Source organism: Cyrtonyx montezumae, unplaced genomic scaffold, assembly GCF_038088225.1.
Source record: "Cyrtonyx montezumae isolate F1298 unplaced genomic scaffold, pur_monq_1.0 scaffold_25, whole genome shotgun sequence".
Lineage (NCBI taxonomy): Eukaryota > Metazoa > Chordata > Aves > Galliformes > Odontophoridae > Cyrtonyx > Cyrtonyx montezumae.
Window position 1 is genome coordinate 1959549 of NW_027071992.1, and position 15335 is coordinate 1974883.

At 37.9% G+C, this 15335-nt stretch overlaps 2 protein-coding genes across 5 annotated transcripts in view; one reads left to right on the top strand and one right to left on the bottom strand.

The window, feature by feature from the left end:
* SERINC5 (serine incorporator 5) overlaps window positions 1-15335 on the bottom strand; it is a 510096-nt gene that overhangs the window by 262605 nt on the left and 232156 nt on the right. The window lies entirely within an intron of this gene.
* TENT2 (terminal nucleotidyltransferase 2) overlaps window positions 3328-15335 on the top strand; it is a 39642-nt gene continuing 27634 nt past the window's right edge. Inside the window, exons 1-8 of one of the 4 annotated variants that reach the window (XM_065739807.1) lie at window positions 3328-3667; window positions 4311-4385; window positions 5685-5876; window positions 6191-6307; window positions 8474-8717; window positions 9287-9401; window positions 9521-9612; window positions 10302-10368. In XM_065739807.1, the coding sequence (XP_065595879.1) occupies window positions 5722-5876; window positions 6191-6307; window positions 8474-8717; window positions 9287-9401; window positions 9521-9612; window positions 10302-10368 (790 nt within the window). In that variant the 5' untranslated portion in view covers window positions 3328-3667; window positions 4311-4385; window positions 5685-5721. The other 3 variants (XM_065739808.1, XM_065739809.1, XM_065739810.1) reach the window with 3 other exon arrangements.

Consider the following 15335-nt stretch of genomic DNA (forward strand, 5'->3'; position numbering starts at 1 on the left):
AAGCTGCAATCTACTCCTCTCCATCCTGCCACAGAAATGCCACAGCCACGTGCTGTACAAGGCATCGCTTACAGCATGGCTGTCCAACCTTTTGGCTCACTTGAGCCACAATGAGTAATCAGGAATTTCCTTGGGCCACATATAAAATATATAATAAATTTCATGTATAAAAATAACAAAACTTATTTTAATGGTTTTTTTTTCTTAAAATATAAAAAACAGAGAGCAACAAAAAACATATAACTAGTGTGATGTTTCATCTTGTTTTTGTGTGAATGCACCAAGCTGGTTTGATGGCAATGGATGAGATTCCCATTTAAGTTCTAAAGGCGTTCGTCAGAGATTTCTGATGAAATATCACGCTTCCTGTGCTTCATCCTTGACAGACATTTTCCCCAAATGTGTATACTGCCAAAAAGTGATGACATGAATGAAGTGTGACTGTGAAGTGAAGGATATTTTTCTCTGGTAATAGAGAGAGCTTATGAAAGTCTAGTAAAGAGACATGGCCAAATGCTTTGAGTTGAATGTCTAATTGCAACTCTGAACATTCCATGTGAGAATTTGCAAATAATGCATTTATGTCAACTGAAAATGGAGTTGCAAATATATATATAAAAGTGTCCTTTTTTGAAATCTTGAAACCTGTTCTCAAATTTCTTTATGAAAATGTAATGCACAGCTGCATATTTTTCACTGCTGACAAGACTGTGTTTAGTCAATGTATCAAAATGCATGAAATTATTTGCCATAAATTAAGCTTGCCATAATTTAAATTTTGCTTCATATGTTGTTACTGTCTGAAACATAGCACAGTCAAGGTGATTTTCACCTTGAAAACATGTTTAATTCATCTACATGAGTGCTCGGATACACCCAAAAGGCTAAATCAGTGAGCCAGTGTTAATCCTCATATTCTGCCAATGTTAATCCTCATATTCTGAAAATTTCCTTTTGATTCTGTAAAAAGACTTGATTTCACTTTGCAAATTATAAAGTCTAAATTTTTAGCATTTTACCCCACCTTAGCCACCTTCCTTCAGAAAAGTAAATGATGACATCATAACCAGCGTCTGTATTTTTAAGGAACTCCTGGAACTGGCTATGACTCAGTTCCTTGGACTTCATGAAATTCACAGTTTGATGACGATTTGCATGACATTATCCATTTTTAAAGCTTTTGCTGTCGTGGTGTTATCTGTGACAGGGACACAACGGAAAAAAAGAAGGGAGAGAGGGAGGGGAAAAAAAACCTGCACCATCTGTGGCCACGCGGCCACCTGAGCAGAACTGTGCACTCCAGGGGGAGAAGGGAGGGGAAGGGTATGGAGATAACAGATGGGTGAAGAAAATTAAAAAAAAAAAAAAAATTTCCTTGTGGTACACACTGAACATCCCCATTGTTCTCCTTCACCCAACAAGTGGACCCAGGTCCTTGTGCAAAAAAGGATCCATGGAGGGGTTTGCCCTTTCCAGAAGCTGGGAGGGCCCACACCACTTTCCCAACATGCTCCTTATGTGTACCACAGGGACCTTATCTCCCTCTATGGTCTGTAGGGAGCTGGACTGTGTAGGACCCTCTCGGTTGACTGATCCCCTAGTGTTGACCAACCAGGTGGCTTCTGCCAGATGCTTCTCCCAGTGCTTAAATGCTTCACCAACCATTGCTTTCAACATGGTTTTTAACAACCCATTGTATCTTTCAATTTTACCAGAAGCTGATGCGTGATAGGGAATATGATAAATCCATTCAAGCCTGTGTTCTTTGGCCCAAATTTCCAAGAGTGAATTTTTGAAATGAGTCCCATTATCGGACTCAATTCTTTCTGGGGTTCCATGTCACCACATGCTTTGCTTCTCTAAGCCTAAGACGGGTGGTAGCATGGGGTACTGCATATGTTTCAAGCCACCCAGTGGTCGCCTCCACCATGGTAAGCATATAACGCTTAACATAGCGAGATCGTGGCAAGGTGATATAATCAACCTGCCATGCCTCCCCATATTTATACTTTTGCCATCACCTTCCCCCCAGAGGGGTTTCATCCTCTTGGCTTGTTTAATTGTGGCACATGTGTCACAGTCATGGATAACCTGTGCAATAGCATCCATAGTTAAGTCCACCCCTCGGTCTCTAGCCCACTTATAGGTCGCATCCCTTCCTTGATGGCCCGAGGTCTCATGGGCCCACCGAGCTAAAAGTAACTCTCCTTTGTTCTGCCAGTCCAAGTCTATTAGAGCCACCTCAATTTTGGCAGCTCAATCTACCTGATGGTTATTTTTCTGTTCTTCAGATAATGTGGAATACTGGCCTCAAAACCACAACATTTGCACATCATTTCTTCTGTTGTCTGCAGAGTCATCAGACATTAATTGCTGGTGGTAACCGCATCATCTCCCATTAAGTCCCTGGGTTTTTTTACTATCACTGGAGCACTATCCAGTAGCTGCATCAGATATGCTCACAATTTTTTTCTTACTGTTTCATAGAAACCAAGCGATTTGTGTCTTTCAATGTCACCCAAGAAGCCATTTATTTGGCGACATTACATTCAGAGCTTCTAATGAAAACAGTGAGTTGAGCCCTATCTGTAGCATCAGTACTTTATCTATCACCAAAGTGTAAAATTTGGTATTAGCAGCTTTACTCTTCAGATCTGTTCTGACAGAAGTCCATATTCCTTCAGTTCACCGGGCTGTAGACTGGTGAGAGAAGCTGATTTTAGATTTTTTTTTTTTTAATCAGGACACACCCTGCCTGTTGTGCTTTCCATTTGTTGCTTAACAAACTCACCACCAGGAAACGGTTCCGAATTTTTTTTTAGAAACGCATCTGCTATCACGTGACCAGCTTTGATCACAGAACCCATTTGAGCTTTAACTTAAGAGAAGCTGGCATTTCTCAGTCATGCTATTTCGTCTACGCGAGGCATTCCTTGAAACGCATCGAATTTGTCAGCACTTTTCAAACCGCAACTGTTAGAAAGCGGGCAGGGTTTCCCTCCCAATGAAGCACAGAGGCGCACAACGCAGCACCGCACGGCTCCGACCGCCGGGCCACCATGAGGCGGCAGCAGGAGGCGCGGGCCGGACGAGCCTGGCCTAGTGGGACAGTTGCAGACGGAGAACGAACTGCGACGCGAACGCGTTCGCTCCACGTCTCAAAGGGGAGCAGAAGGAGCTGCCCCACTTCTGTCTGAGGCCACAGCCACGACCCCACAACAACGCCCGTCACTACCTCCGCTCCCGGCGGCGCACGCGCCGGACGGGGAGCGGGAGAGGGGTGCGGGGGGGGTGTAGGCCGGCGGGACGATCTGGATCCGGGTGAGAGGCTGCGCCTGGCGAGCTGTGCTGGCTGTTTGCTTCCGGTCGTGCCGTATCCGGTCGGCGGCGAAGCGCGGGCGAGGTGGGTGCTGCGGTACAGAGGCCTCTGCCCAAGCTCGGTGTGAGTGTGCCGGCGGAGCTAGTGTCGCTGCGGAGACGCTGCTGGGTCGAGCGGCGCGTCGCTGAAGCGGGGCGGGCGTTGACACGGCCTCTGGGCCCGGGGAGGAGTGTTAGCAGTTTCTTGTTTACCTCCCCCAGGAGTATGCGCTCGTCTGAAGGAAGTGCCAGTCTGAGGGACTGAGCCTGAGCCGCCGCGTTCGTGGGGCACCCCGCGGTCTCAATCAAGGTGCAGCCTTGCCAGCCGCCTGAGTGTCGTCACAGCTCCTGCGAGGCAGCCGTGGTATTGTGACATGGCAGGTTTCCAGCTGGGGAAATTGCTTCGTTGCTTTTGGTTCTCTCTCTCCTTATTGTTTCTCTTTCTGTTATTTCTCTCTCACTTTCGATTGTTTCTGTTATTTCTCTCCCCCCACCCCCCCCCCCCGGCATTTGCAGCCATGAAAGCCTGTTGCTGTAGCATCTAAGTCCTCAGTTCTTATGCATTGTTGTGCTTTGTTGCTGATGAAATATGTCCTTCACCTCTTTCTGTATGCCTGAGCACTTGAGGTGATCAGAATGGGATGTGGGATGCTAAATGTTGTTAACCTGATATCTGTGGAAATTGAGGTGTTGGTGCTTGCTCTTCACAGGAGCATTTCTTCATTAAGAAATTACATATTTCTTACTGTAATCCTTACTGAGTCTGCTTCCTCCTCTAATTCATTAAATGCGAATTAGATGGGTGTTTTGCTTGTTTCATGGCTTCGAGGCTATGCTTAAGTTTAATTCAGACTGTACAAATGTCAGGTAACAGGAAGCAGTGGAAGAGGCAGAGGAAGACTTTCACTGCAAGAATTGAGTGGAAATAAACTCCTTGCAATTCTTTTATGTAGGTTCTGTGCTAATGCTGCTTGCACCAACTGCCAGAGCTGTCTGAGGAGGTCAGAACACAGCAACATTTTGCAGTGGTAGGTGAAAGATGAGATCAGGACTGTGGGAACAGTGACACGTTAGCTAGGAATAACTGATTTTATTTCAGAGTGTGACAGAATAGCTACTAATGTAACCGATAATGCAGTTTATATGTATTTGATTAGTTTGATAAGAGAACCTAGAAGTCGTGTTCTATTCCGAACTTAGACTACTGTATAGCACTTCTTCCAGTTGTATTACTATGGCATTGGTTTGATGAAAGATTTTGATATAATAAATAGGGAAACGCTGCCATTACTCTTCTGATTTCTGAATGTTTAAATGTTCAACAAACTTCTCCCTTATGTTTGAATCCCTTTGTTGTAATAAGTAGGTCAATATTTTTAAGAAAAGTGTCAAGATTAATCATGATCAGCTGTGTTGATCAGTGATACGCCTTGATTATTTATAAGGTTCTTATATGAGATCCAAGGAAAAAAACGGAAATTGAAGGAACCTCAAAATTATACCAGGTTTTCACTGTAGTTGGGAGAGGTATACAATATTGATAATTGGTATTTTAAAATCTTCTGATGTGGTCTTGACTTGTAAATTCTGGATTTCTGTTGTTTCCATCATATAAATTAAACTTACAGTTCAATATAGAGGATTTGCATATCATCAGCCATTCAGCCTGTTGTAGAGACAATGATTTTCATTCAGTAGTTCTGTTAACGCATAATCCATGCAGTTGTAGAAGATCAAATAGTAGTCAGTTGTGCAAGAAAAAGTTTTAAATTTAAAAGAAAAAATCAAATTTACTATCATGGTATCTATGTATAAAACAGTGCTATATATATATTTTTTAAATTATTAGTAGATTACTTTCCAGTTGCTGTCATTGTTTGGCAGTTTCTTTGACTGTCATGGAAAAAAACTAATTTTGCTTATGCTTGGTGATCAGCAGCATCTTCATGTTCTTACGATGGAGTATATTTTGAACATTGTTTTCGAATAGTTGGATTATAAAACACTTCCCATTCGAATACATTATTTTTCCTTGAGGTGAAAAATCTTACATTTTATTTCATGGATTTTTTCTAAAATAAAACATAAAGTGGAGGGGAGCAAATAAAAATGCAATTTTAAAAATAAATAACTAAGTAGTAATTGTGGAACTTGGAAAAAAATAGTATTGTCCTGAAAGGAGGTGCAGCTAGCCTGCAATTGCAGTTATCTTAAGCAGTATATAGAAAATTATTGTAAGTTATGCAAATTTTTAAACCCAGGAGTTTAAAAAGCAATTATTATTTATTTGATGCCTATTTTCATTTGATTATTTGCCTTTATTGTAGGTGAAAGGATACATGTTCACCTCAAGTGAAAAGGAGCATGTTCCCAAACACCTCCAACTTGGGTTGTCCACCCTTTCCTCCTAAATATCAACAACAGAATAATTTCCACAGTAAAGTTCCTCTCTATGTACAACCTGTTCTTCTCTCTCACCAGCAAATTATTAATGCTCAGATTAACTTTCAGAATGCAATGTGAGTACAGTGAAATTTGTTACTGGAGATTGAATTGAAAAGTACAGTTTACTGTCTTTTGAAATAAGTGTTTCTGTTTGGGGGGATATTATTTAGTGTTCTTAGCATTAAATTTCATTAGTCTTACAAAATAGTGTCATTTGTAAAGCAGATGTGTAATTTCATATGGTTATTTGCAAATTTTAGTGTTCTACCATGTCGCGCATTCTGCGTAAGACATCTCCGCATCGGTTAATAGAGAGCAAAATAACCAATTCCTAAAAAGGCATTTTAGTCATTAAATGAATAGCAGTTACAGATTGTAGTCTTTCCAGGGCTTCATTGAGTGGGAACCTTGCGACCACAGCAGCTGGTACGACACAGCCATTGACATATGGAAATGCCAGTCCAGTGAATACGTCTGCTGCTTCCACATCATTCCGAGGAAAAAAGTAAGATGGTGGGGGAAGTGGGCGGGTGTGCAATTGATTCTGGTTGTGCTGAACATGTAACAGAGTTTGTCCCATAGTAATTTTTTGTGCGAGTTGAATTCAGTTAGAAAATTTATGAATACTAAACAAAACTTTTTTGATGAAAGGACGCGTCTTGGATCTTTAAAGTGTTCTTGAATGTGCTGTTGACAATTTTAGTCCTTGTAAATGGCTTAGTGCATGAAGTTTTCTTTCCAACAGTTGTGGCCTTATGAAACTGTGATTGTGCATTTTCTTTTAATACCATAATAGCTCATATTCTGTGTATGCTTGACATGGGAGGATTTCTGTCAGTGAATGTTCTCTTCTGTACATTTGCAAGTTAAAACTACTCAGTGTTTATGGGATCTGTGTCATTTTTCCAATAACACTTTAAATCTGTTTTTCTTAATTATGCAGTTGTTTGGTTGTTTTTTTTTTTTAATATGAAGTGTTAAATTCAGGCATATGTAAGTTTTGTGTGTTTTTTTTTTTTTTAAGAGGAAACAGTTTGTATGGAAACAATTTGCCTACTTGTGAAAAACAGATTTAGTTAAGAAAAACAGATTTAGTTAATTTTGTTTCTCCAGCTGCAACAGGAAAAGGAATTTCAGAATTTTAGAAAAAAACTACTTCATAGGAGTTTTGAAATAGTTGATACGTTTGCACACTTCTTAATAATTTTGTGAATCATACATATCAAATTTTGTAATCTTTCTTCATATTTGTTTCTCATATGCAGTTTCTCAACCACATTTTTAACAGAAGTTAAGTAGGAAGAAATTGACTATACAGTAATTGACTATGCAGGCATTGTGTGAACTAAAGATGTTCCTGGTTTAATGCTGCCGCATTTGTGCTTTTTTTCCTCTTGAAAAGCTGTGCCGTATTAAGAGATTTGCTGTCAAGTAGCTAATCCTTAGATCTTGAGTTGACTCTTAAGCTATTTCTGTTGAAACAGTCTCATGTTTGGATTTAACATTACACTGCAAGTTCCTTTAAGACTGAGGGTAGGGAATGTTACCAGAACTTCTCTCATGCTTGAAAACTGAAATGATAATTGGAGGTCTCTTCAGTAGAATTTTGTATTTAATCGGTAATACTATCTGTCCTGATCCCCAGACTGCATTGCTGCCAGCTTTTTGAAAGCATGTAATAATTGAAGTTTCATTAATTCTTAATTCATTGCTTAATATGAGCACGTTTGATTTCACGTTGGCTTTTTTTTCTTAATATATGAACACCATTGTGCTAGTTAGCTTACATGCAGTACTAGATACATGGAAGATAAATGTCCTTGTATTTATTTTTCTGTGGATAGGCCACGGTATTCAAACCCTAATTAGCTTTTAGTATAATTTATTCTATGTAAAGATTCAGATGCAAAGGGGCTGTCTGTTAAGATCACTGTATCTCTTAAAGATAGATAAATTACTGTGATGGGTGAGTTAAGGAAGAAATGTACGCAAGTTTGTGTTTGAAAATGAAACATTCAGTTTATGAACTGAATGACTAACTAGTATCATTAGTTTGATTTGTCAAAAGAATAGTGCTGCTTTTCTTTGCCCAGGTTGTATATTTTACTGTCTGTGTAGTTTAAGCCTACACTGGCAAATGCTACATTTTGATTGGCTGTTTTCTTGAGGTTTTTTCCTTCCCTTCCCACTCCTTATTTTATTCATCTCTGAGTATTTGGGATTCACAAAATTTTCTCACCATACTTCCGTTATTTAAAAGAAATTTGCGCTCAGTCTGTATGTTTCTACAAAAAATAAGAAATTGATGGTCATGAAAGTAGTATGACCAGTATTAATCTTTCCTAGCTGTTGTGCCTAGCTAAGCTTGCCATTTAGTTAGTGTAAGTATTATTTGGTTAGTGTAAGCAGTTTTGGTAAGTGGTTGCATCAATCCACTTCAGTGGAAGCTGTGCTTTTGTAGTTGTATATTCTGTCTTCTAATTTCAGGTTGCTTTCACCTGATATTTAGGATAGACATGCTGCCTGCTCTCTAAAAGACTTTACTGTAGTGAATCAGTTATGTAATTAATTATTAGTGTTTGTTCTTTGCAATAACTACTACTCATTAATCATAGGTTGAAGCTTGTGTGATAGCTTTGAAAGTTTTTCTTTTCCTCCTTTCTTTTCTTAGGAGACTAAATGAACAGAGTGTTCCATATGTTATCAAACGGCAACGATATCATTCACCTCACCGTGAAACATCTGTAATTAACCAAGCAGTGCCTTCACCACAAGAAAATGTGTATTTGTTTTCGGGGTCATCTCCACTGGTCAATGTGTGTTATGTACCAGATCTAAGTGTACGTGTTCCTCGATTGCAAGATACTTCCTTTCCAGACGTTACAGAAACTACACTTCCTGTGGCCAAAGATAAGGTATTGTCTTTCTGTGACCATGTTTGATGCTTGCCTTCTGCATAGTTTGTTTTTATTAAATAAAAAACAAACTTGTGGCTAATCAGTCTTAATGTTTTATCTGCATTAATATAATAAAAGATTTATTTTAGTATGTATATCTGTTGATTATAGCATGAAATTGTGATGTCATTGAAGAGAAACACTTAATACCCGTTTCCACTAGAGATCTTATTACTCTATAAATTTGCAGTGCACAAAATAATGATGCCAGCATTATTCAGATTTAATATTTTCTTTTATCCTAGTTACTTGTAGGCAAATAGTTGATATTTAAGTCAGCAAAAGATGTTCCTAGTCTTTTACTGCCTTTTCCTGTCAGACTTAAGATATTGATCAAATAATTAAAATAAATAAATAAAAATAACAGCAGTTTCTTTGGGGCAGGTGTTCAGGGTGAACTAAAGTGGTGGAACATATCATGTGAAACAACACTGACTTTTTTTAAATGCAGTTTTCTGTTTTTCTTATAATTGCAAGAGGAACAAATGTTCACTTCTTTTGTCTTTACTTTTTGAATATGTGTCAAGTTAAGTCAGCAGGTTTTGGAGTTGTTTCAAGTATGCCAACAACAGACGTGTGATTTGAATAGGAAAGAGCTCTGCAGATCAGAACTCCAGAGGGAAATTCAGCGAATTTTTCCATGTATGTTTTGAATTTGATTACTTAATACTTCTTTGAATGTTGTTGAGGTTCACAATTCTTCCTTACTCTGAGCTATGGTGTGTCACATCAGGTTTTATTCTGTGGTTCTTTTGTTACAGGTAGCAGGCTCTTTTTGGTTGGGTCCTCTCTGAATGGATTTGGCACTCGTACAAGTGATGGTGATTTATGCCTGGTGGTTAAAGAAGAGCCGGTAAGTAATTAAATATATATATTTATACATATAGTTAAAGTCTGTTTGTTAGGTGCACTCTCTAGTAACTTAAACACATTTTATTCAGTAACATTTAAAAACGTATGTGCTTTTATAAGGCTGGCTTCTAAAATGAAAAAAAGTAAAAACTCTTTTGATTTGATAACATATTTTTGCACTGATTATAGCTATGGTTCATGGGTCTTGTAACATTACACATACTAAATAGACCTTATAAACCCTTTAACCCAACAAAGCATTCCAAAAGTGAGCTTTCTCTTCACTTCACAAATGGTCAAAGCACAGCAAAACAGAAGTAGGTTGGCTAAGATCATGAAGAAAGAAAGTTGTCTAAAGAACACTTAATTCATTTTAGGTGCAGGAACTACTTTTAATAAGTTACATTTTTATATGAGTAGGGTTGGTGTTCTATAATATCTGAATGTGTGATAGTTACTTAGTATATTGGATGTGAATTGGTTATGTTTTGTCTAATTTTCACTGCACCAAACACGTGACGATTAACGTGTAGGTATAAGTGTTTGTGTCTTACTGTGAGAACTGATAGATGTTTTCTGTGGTGCTTATTTTTTCTCAATTTGAAAAGTAAAGCATGCTTATTGCATAAGAATAAGGAATTTAAATTAGAGATAACAATGTTTTTCTTTAACTTTAGTGTTATATTTCAGGTGAATCAGAAGACTGAAGCAAGGCATATACTCAGCTTAGTCCAAAAACTCTTCAGTACTAAACTTTGTAAGTTCCAGGCTACAGTGAGGTGGTAAGACTATTAGCACTTTTGGAAGTTTTGTTGCATGGCTATAACTACTTCAAGTGTTTTTCTATTGTCTAGTTTCTAATGACAGTATTATTTGAAGTTAAAAATACTTAATAATGCTACTTATGGTGTGAGATGACACTGATAGATAGTAAATAGAAAAACCTAAATGTTTTTCTTAAAACTAGTAGGCTTCAAGAATGGGTAGGATCTCGGATGATTTTTGAATGATGAAGCACAACTAGGGGTGAAAAGGGGGATGTGAGGGAAATGGATTTCTTTTTCAGAAACCTCTGTTAGTGGACTAATACTCTTTTAGAATGCATTGTATTTCTGTGGATGGTACTTCAAGACTCTGTGAAATAAGCTATTAATCACAGTAGACTGTGTAGAATTTTTTTTGTTTTTCTCTTCGCAGCTTTGATACCAGTGGAGTGGCTAATTAGGGTGCTTAGAGAGGAAAATTTAAGAGAGGATGCCCTCAAGTTGAGCTATAAGAGTTTCATATTGGGTATTAGGAAAAACTTCTCAAAAAAAGTGTTCAGATGCTAGAAGAGGCTACTGGGGGAGGTGGTTGAGTCACTGTCAGTGGAGGTGTTCAGGAAACATGCAGGTGTGGTACTAGGGAGCATAGTTTAGTGGGCAGCATTGGTGGTAGGTGGACGGCTGGACTAGATGATCTTAGAGGTTTTTTCTGAAGTTAATGATTCTATGATTCTAGGTTTTTATACCATTGATTGAATTATTAAAGGTCATGTCATTTGTTATTATCAGTGACTGTCTCCCCTAGTTCTCAGTCTTGTGATACAGTCTTTTATGACATTCCTTACTCATTAGAACAGTTCTGCAGTGGCAACAGGAACTCTACATTTCTGTGCTGACTTCAGAATTTCTGTACAGGCAGATGTGTATATTTGGCCAAGAAGACCAGTGGCATCCTAGGGTGTATTAGAAGGGGTGTGGTTAACAGATCACTCTGCGCTGGTGAGACCACATCTGGAATATTGTGTCCAGTTCTGGGCCCCTCAGTTCAGGAAAGGTAGGGAACTGCTTGTGAGAGTCTAGTGTAGAGCCACAAAGGTGATTAAGGGAGTGGAGCATCTCCCTTACAAGGAAAGACTGAGGGAGCTGGGTCTCTTTAGCTTGGAGGAGAGGAGACTGAGTTAATTACTCATTACCTCATTAATGTTTATAAATAAGTAAAGATTGAGTGTCAGAATTATGGAGACAGGCTCTTGGTGACAACCAGTGATAGGACAAAGGGCAATGGCAAGTTGGAATGTGGAAGATTCCACATAAATATGAGGTATAAATTCTTCAGTGAGGGTAACAGAACACTGGAACAGGTTGCCCAGAGAGGTTGTGGGATCTCCTTCTCTGGAGTTATTCAAAACCTGCCTGGACACATTCCTGTGTGACCTAATCTACCTGCTGGATCAGGAACACCTAGATTGGACTAGATGATCTTTTGAGGTCCATTCCAAAACCTGACATTCTGTGATTCTGTGATCTTTCAACCTGTCCTTCAGAAGCTTACTTGAAGAGTAGATGTGTTTGTCTTAGCACAGGTGTCTGATTTTTAATGACTTATTATTGGTGTTGTGAATTGATGATTGTTTATGTAGTCCAGAGCTTAGTCTAGTACACTTGCAAGCAACACAAGTAATTTCCATTGCTGAGAAATAGTGATAAATTAGTTTGTTTTTAGAGACCAGAAAGGGAATATTAAAATAATAACTGCCTTGCTGTATCTTTTTTTTTTTTTTTCCCAAGAGGTTTTTGAGAGTTTTAGACAAAAAAAAGTTTGTTTTCTAGGGTGTACTATTAACATAAAGGCATTCCTGTCATGGAACAACAGTCCCTGAAGGTTTTTCTTCTGCTTTTACTCTCCTTGAACGGTTTCCTAATTCTCTGTTACACTGCGTTTGCTTTTGGTAATCTGCATTTAGTCCAGCTCTCTTTAGAAGGTGAGGCTGGACAAAATGCCTCCTATGCTGCTGCTCCTGTCTTTTATTATAAGCTGTGGTATGTAGACCTATTAGGTCATCTCATTTTAACTTTAGTGCTATTGTGGATGTGAATTTGTGTATCTAGCCATCTATCTTCGTGTCATGTTGGTGGAGCTGGTAGGCTAACGTTGTTCAAAAGTGTTCACCTGACTTAAAATGAAAATGCTTTTCTTTGTAATGTCTTTTCATTTGGATATAATTCATTTACAATCTTCTTTTCAATTGTGCTGAAGTTCAGTACTTTAGAAACAAGGAGGTTTTCCAGTTACTCTGATGAAAGATCATTTAAACAGAAGTAATTCTCATCCACAATTTAAGAATAGCTTGTGTGATTTAAGACGGGATAGTTTTTTTGTTTTCTGTCTCCAGGTTAGCCCTCAGAAGCTAATACATTCATATGCCTTCTCTTCACCTCTAGGAAAGCAGTATTAACAGTATACTACTGTGGTGTCTTGTGGGCACTCCTGTAGGTTTGTGGATTCAGGCTTGGACTGTGTAGAAATGGAGGAAATGTGCTTCTTAAAACTTGGTTCTTAGTCTGGCTTTGTGAATGAGTTAAAGAGATAAAAAGGTTTCTTGGGTTTTTTTTTTTTTTTTTTTTTTTTGTTTGTTTGTTTGTTTGTTTTGTAAGGCAGTGTTTGTGCAATGGGTAGTATTCTAAGGTTTTTTTAATCCTTTTACTAGATTACCATAGTATAGAAATTCGGGAGATTTTTCTAGGCATACCTCTATCATTCTCTTTGTTCCTGAACTATTGCATTCTTGTGCACATAAAAATGAAAGCTAAAATACTTCACTGTGCAGCCTGTATCTATCCTTTTCTCACCTTCTCACCTCTCTTTTATGTAAGCCATCTTTAGAACTTTGTGCTGTATCTTTTACTCTTTCTGTTGTTAACTGTGATTTTTACATGAGAGTTTCACTCAAGGAGGTCCCTATTTGGATTCAACATTTTTGTAAACTTCAGCTTTTTTCCTTTTAGGCATGCAAAAGTTAAAAAACATGAGCAAGAAACTCAAGAACATCAGATATGAAGTCCATGTTGTCACTGCATTTAGAATACTGACTGAAATAAAGATGTGTTCTTTTATGAATAGTCAAGTTGCTTAGTCAAGCAGGAGAAAGCTTCTGATATTTATTCAGTATTTTATGTGACATGTTGGTCTCAGCGGTAGGTATTGTGTTTAGCTGTACTGTGTTCACTGATTTTTCCTATCTGAGTAAGTTAGAAAGACTTTTTATCTTAGTTGTATGTAGGAATGCAGTGGTGGTCAGACTAGGATTTCAGAATGTAGCCCTTGTAGCAGTTGTCTAGTAGGGAACTTGAGCTCAAATCAATGGCCTTGAAGGATTTTGCAGGTAGGTGAGAATATAATGTACTTAATGATGGTGTGGTCATAAGCCTTTCTTAGTTTTCCAAACATGACGTAAAAAGAAGAGCATGTCTTAAGAAGAGCACTCTTCATTCTCTGTCTGATTCTGTCTGATTAGCATTAAGATCTTCAGGCTTTTCCTTTTACCTCCTTGCTCCTGCATGTATAGTTTGTATATGAGATAAAACAGAGGGCTGTAATAAATGTGATGTAGAAACATAGCCACATCTCCCTGGTGAATTCTTCACAACTGTTAAGCATCTCTTAACTTCCTGCCGTAAAACCAAATGATATTAACCTAATTCCTGTTTGCTGTACTCTGTCACAGAGATGATGAAATTTAGTAGGTTTAGAGTAGCATCACGTAACAGTAATTAATCCTTTACTTAGAATAGATACACCTGGTGTCATGTGATTAAGTTTATTGTGTGTTATCAGTATATACTACTTACAGTAAATTGACAGTAGACAATAAATTTATTTATTGTGTTTTGTTCTGTCATTCTCTAAGGCTTGTATCCAGTTTTCATTCCGTTAGTAAGATACTATTTAATGTAAGTGGAAGAAAACATTTATTTAATTAAAATATGATTTTGCAAAAAGATGTCACCACAAGAAAAATGAATTCTGGACATGAATGACTAATTCATCCTCTCTTGGATGGTACTGTCCTCATTACTTCATTACTCTGCATTCAGAGTTCTGTGCCTGAATATCTTGTTTCTTTCATTAGTATAAAGCTGTTAATGAGACAAGGCTGTAAGTGTAGGGTGCCAGAGATCCTTTTGGCTTGTACCATGTTTGGAGTTAATATTTTGTACAATCACTTAGTCATTTATTCTGCAAAAGGAAAGAAAGAATTAAATTGCTTAGTCTGAAATTCTACATGAATACTTTATTTTGTTTATAATGACAGTGCTTAGTCTTCATTGAATTGATTATGTTTTCTCACTACAGCTGAAGTAGCATCTGTGACTTGATTTCATTTACATGCCCAAAAATGAAGTTGCTGTGTAGAATTCCTTGCAAGATTTTTGTGTGTACCTTCTGGTCATAGCATCAAGGTCAGATAGCATACTAAAGATGCTTATTCAATCTCTATGTATTTCAGAATTTCCCATTCTGTGTTTGTATTATTTATACCAGGGAAGAAGCAATCCTCTGTTTAAGTACAACAGACATTCTGCTAACAGTGTTAATGATTGTGAGCCGCTAACAGTGTCAACATCAAGTCACAGCCTTCTGACATTATCTGTTCTATTTTACCCTTGGAAAACAAATTGGACTTGATTTTTTTTTTTTTTTTTTTTTACTTAGCCAAATAATTTGGCACGAGTACCTATCTGAAGTTGGAAGATACTTACAAGTATGTGTTAGGAAGTGTATTTCCACTAGATTAAATCCTGTTAATACCTGACAGGCTCTTGAGAAAGACTGTAAGTGAGGAAAGTTAAATTGCTGTGGCGTGCATATGGATACTAACAGTTGTCTCCTATAGACTCTGTGTCATGCATCTTTATTGTAACTTGGGCAAAGAAGAAAGACAGGATTCTGTAGCTTTAA